At 34.2% G+C, this 5,000-nt stretch overlaps 1 protein-coding gene across 1 annotated transcript in view; it reads right to left on the bottom strand.

Annotated features, from left to right (window-relative positions):
• LOC138861498 (uncharacterized) overlaps positions 1-5,000 on the bottom strand; it is a 58,656-nt gene that overhangs the window by 8,459 nt on the left and 45,197 nt on the right. Inside the window, exons 3-9 of the mRNA XM_070121022.1 lie at positions 4,968-5,000; positions 4,502-4,714; positions 4,170-4,325; positions 3,856-4,038; positions 3,332-3,501; positions 436-628; positions 1-140 (exon numbers count right to left, since the gene is read on the bottom strand). The exon at positions 1-140 is cut by the window's left edge and continues 76 nt beyond it; the exon at positions 4,968-5,000 is cut by the window's right edge and continues 120 nt beyond it. Coding sequence (XP_069977123.1) covers positions 1-140; positions 436-628; positions 3,332-3,501; positions 3,856-4,038; positions 4,170-4,325; positions 4,502-4,714; positions 4,968-5,000 — 1,088 coding nt within the window. The remainder of the gene's footprint in view (positions 141-435; positions 629-3,331; positions 3,502-3,855; positions 4,039-4,169; positions 4,326-4,501; positions 4,715-4,967) is intronic.

Genomic DNA, 5,000 nt, shown 5'->3' with positions numbered 1-5,000 from the left:
ATCATGGTCCCAACAGTCTTCTATTGTTTCCTTCAGCAAGCGGATGGCTGGATTAGTGTCTTTCCACACAGGAGGAAATAGTGGACGTGCTTTCCTGCGTGCCACAAGAACCTGCACCCGTTCAAATGTTGGATGGAGACCTGAAAGAATAAAGAATGTAAAATATCATTTGAAGTATTACTAGGATTTTTCTTTAATACATTTTATTTTTACATTAATAGGTATTTACATAACTTATAAAACAAAAATGGTATTTGTAGAACATTTTTTTTTTTTTTTACTAATAATGACATCTTAAGCAATTATTGATTTTTCTTCTCTTTAGTCTTAAAACATAAACGCCTATAAGTAATCAAAGAATCAAGGCCTTCAGCTCATTATCATTACAATTTGTCCACCTTAACAGCTTTAGCAAAAACAAATGAAGGTACTTGCCAATCTCTTCCTGGAAGGGTAGCATATACGTTGGAGTTTGCAGGCCCTGATACAAATCATGGCATCGTGCAGCACATTCCCAGAGCACCAAACCAAGGGCATAGATATCAATTTGTTTCAGTGCAGCCTCACAGTCTCGGAGATTTACTGCACCTTCAAGGACCTCTGGAGCCATGTATCTTAGGGTACCAACCTAAAAAAAGTCAAAGTCAATTTTAATATACAAAATGTAATTATTTGATTACTTCGTAAATCAAAAACAGAGTTGCTATAGTAAAATAAAATCTTATTTTACTGATCCCCCTCATGTATCCATCTATAGACTAAATTATTTTCATAGAAGTGTTTGATATCAAGACCCTGTTGGATCATGCCTGTTAGTAGATTTCCTGCTCATAAGTAGTTAGTTAGCTGATGCAGTCCTACATTACCAGCTAGTAACTTGATGCAATATTGCTATATTAATTTTTTATAACCATAAATAGATTACAGAAAGTATAAAATGAAACAAGAAAAAAACATATACATATATCTATATAAATTATACATCTAATAGTGAGCATACAATGAAAAAAAAATCTGCAAATATAATAATGAATACAAAAGAATTTTTAAAAATACAAAAATAAAATAAACAGAAGACCATACACCTCATCACTTTAAGTCAATGAAACTGGCAGGGCATATATATATGCCCTGACCACTGTGAGTTTAACCAACTAATTTTGTTAATACATATATGGCTCCATAACTGCTTATTTACCAAGAAAGCAATTACTAGGCCTATCAGATCTTACCTGTTGACCCTAGTCCTTGTTAATATGAGCTTAATTACAATAGTGTCAATAACTCACTATCAAAATATAAACAAAGGGTAGACAGACAATGTTAGGTAGGCCTAGCAAATGACTCCTTGGGGCTTGATTCACTAACATACAATCGTAACACATTTACCAACAGTCATTTACCACTGTATTTACCAGTGATGGTAAACTGGGATTCACGGAGAGCTGGTAATTTGCATCTACTGAGTTACAATCGTAAATTGACTCATTCTAATGGTAGCCAACAGAATGTTCTAGTAAAGCACTTCCACTCATCAGTGATTGCCATACATATTCTTTTAGGTTCCTTCAGCCTATCACGTATCACGCAGACAGAACTAGACAGAGTGAGATTTTCAGAATCATTGTCACAGCTAAAACACCATTTAAACATATGCAGAAAAAAATAATTGATTTGTTTAATTATATCCATCATGTGGGATGTTAATAAATTTTCCTGGCTATCTCTCATATAAATGGGAACTAATACAAACACTGTTATATATTATATCATTGTTTACTGCAAACCAGAGAGACAGTCCAAACAGTTTTCATTTAATAATTTATTTCTCATCATTGTTCAACAAAGAAATGGGCCAAACATTCTTTATTCATCACAATCCATCTTTAAATAATGGAAATAATTCAAGCTTATTTTTACCCCTACAATTTGGTTTGCTATCAAATTGCAAATAGACACTGAAATTGCTATACTGCTATTTCCAGTTTATATATCACTAAGGTATTTTTTTCTATAGAATATGTGATGATTATGTCAGAGAAGAATTCTTTAATAGTTCACTTACCAATCCATTCTATGCATTCTACAGCCTAATGTAGGCCTATGTCTACCCATACTTTTATGAGAATGAGCTGATTTTATTCTTGCTACTTTTATGTGAAATTTAAACTTTTTCACCATATCCATGTTATATTTGCCATCATACTTATTTCCTTATTTCATCTTTGCTTAAATTTTGATTTTTTGACGAGATAACACGTGATGACATTGTTTTCCCAGATGTTACCAGTGCTCCGACTACTGGTAAAATTTACCATGGTAACTCCGATGGCAAGGTATTAGTGAATACCACCACTGTCAGTTTACCATGGTAACTATAGTTACCAATGATTTTACCATCATAAGTACATAAGTGAATCCAGTCCATGGTGACTAAGCACTCATGAAACCATCTGTATGTAAACAAAACCGACAAACCAAAACTACACTAAACACTGCATGTACCTGGTGTCAATGAGTTAAGATTTGCATAAGTGAATCCAGTCCATGGTGACTAAGCACTCATGAAACCATCTGTATGTAAACAAAACCGACAAACCAAAACTACACTAAACACTGCATGTACCTGGTGTCAATGAGTTAAGATTTGTAATTTGCTAACTCACTGACTATGGAGGGCTTTATACATGTCATGATAAAGGTAGGCCACATTCCGGATGGCATAACAATGGAAATTCCTCTCTGTTCTGAGGGCTGAATAAGCATAGTCTTGTGGCTAAAATGCCAATAGTTCTCAAATGAAGGCCTTCCAATGTCAACAAATGCCCTAGGGTTTCAGTAATTTTATTGAAAAGTAATATTCAGATTGTCCAGAATCAAGAGCAAAGTGGAAAAATATAATTCCCACACTTCTATTTTTTTTGGCACATGTAGTCAATCTTGAAAATAATCCTATCACTGAGGCAAGTGCAGTGTGATTATTTCCCATCAAGTATTAGTTAATTCAAAACATTTCATTCCATTGAGGTGCTACAAAAGAATCCTCAACGACTGTTTTGCTAGTGATTAACATATTTTCCATAATATGCATGCACCCACCTACATTCCTGTACATGAATAACATCATACTCTATTCAAGAAAAACTTCCATAAAATAAATTTATTTTGACTTTTTTATTAATCATACTGTATAAATCAACAATATCAGCAATTTTTTTTCATTCAAAAAGTATACCACATTTTATTAATCATACTGTATAAATCAGTAAAAATGGTGAATTTCATTTCATTAAAAAAGTATACCACAACTAAAGCAGATTCCATATCTCACATCTGACAGTGATGATGTTTCTGCATGCTGCTCCTCCCCATTGATAAAGTACTTGGCTCCTTGTGTATGTATAGCAAAGCCTAAATCAGACACACAACAGGTCATGTTATCTTTGAGGAGTAAGTTACGGGTGTTGAAGTCTCGGTGGCTGATGCATGGCTTTACAATATCTGGAAAGACACAAAGAGGAAACACCCATTAAATTATTAAGATTTGGAGATACATAAATCCAAATACACACACACAAATACAATCACATTCTATTTTTGTATCAATTTAATAAGGGCAAAACCTGCTAAAGGGTTGCTTGAAATGAGAATAACATCAGTAGGTAGGCACTTCTAATGTTTTCATTCGATGAAAGAAGGTACATTTTTATTTACAAAGGGAAAAATAATAATTAGCAATGACAGATTACCGAGACTAGTACTGATGACTAATACTGAAAATGATAATGAGAGTAACAGCAGTAAAATAACTTCTATTGAGGAAGTTTTTATAATCATTCTCATCCTTCTCCTTACCTCCTTTTCTGATATCTGAATGTAGATGGGCCAAACCCCGAGTTGCACTCAGGACAATATGACAAAACTGTGGCCAACTGATAGTATTTTCTGAAAGGTATGTGCTCAGGCGGCCCATTGGGCAATATGATAACACGAGACAATAGTAAGGACTGCCATCTTGTTCCACACGTTCCCCACTACCTGTTTTTGGATGAAAATATAAAGGTTTATCAGTATGGACATAGACAAATATATATGTACCATGTATTTTCATCATTGTTTTATTCTTTTAAATTTGATATTAATACCAGAAAAAAATACTAAAAACTTACCAAGATATCTTAAAAGGTTGGAATGTTCCATTAAAGGCAAAGAATAAATGTATTTTTCATTCATGTAAGATGATTTATGATGCTGAGGAAACATCTTTACTGCCACCTCCTCTCCCTGAACAATGGCTCTATAGGCTGTTCCATATCGTCCATGGCCTGATAAAAAGAAAAACCAATAAACTTACAATATCACAAAAATGCACCCTAAATATAATGGTTATTCTGACAACTACATGTTGCATATTTCCCTCCAGCACATTCATCTTATCTCAATAGGCAACTGGAAATTTCAACACCTCAAAAAAAGCAGAATGAGACCCCTGTCAACTTACCAATACTCTCAAGAATCTTGATAGAATCTAGATCAATACACGGAGAAGGAGGAGGTTCCTCTATGGGAACAGGATTCGCTGGTGGTCTGGATTTTTTCCATCCCAAAGTAGCAGATACTATACACAATACAGCCACCACAAAGAATCCTCCTCCAACAATAATCCTAATCAACATATATGGATCTGAATCTTCTGTTGGTGGCTCTGGATTCTCTGTCATAGAAGGATAGAAAAGATAAAAATTATATCAATGCTCCATCAAACTCATCACTATTATCATCATTTCAACCAACCTATCACCCTACAAAGTGAATCAATCCCGACACAACCAAACAAGTTACAATGCTAAGTCTCAAAAGGAACTAAGCAGACAATGAAAAAAGTTACCCGACATCAAAGTAAAAAAAAATATTTATCTGAACAATCCACTTGTCTACAAGGCACAGAATCACTTTAATCTCCCAACCTGGAACTGGGGGACTAGATTTCTCCTCGACCT

This window comes from Penaeus vannamei, chromosome 4, assembly GCF_042767895.1.
Source record: "Penaeus vannamei isolate JL-2024 chromosome 4, ASM4276789v1, whole genome shotgun sequence".
NCBI lineage: Eukaryota > Metazoa > Arthropoda > Malacostraca > Decapoda > Penaeidae > Penaeus > Penaeus vannamei.
The sequence above is the reverse complement of the archived record's forward strand: the minus strand, read 5'-3'. Positions and strand labels throughout refer to the sequence as shown.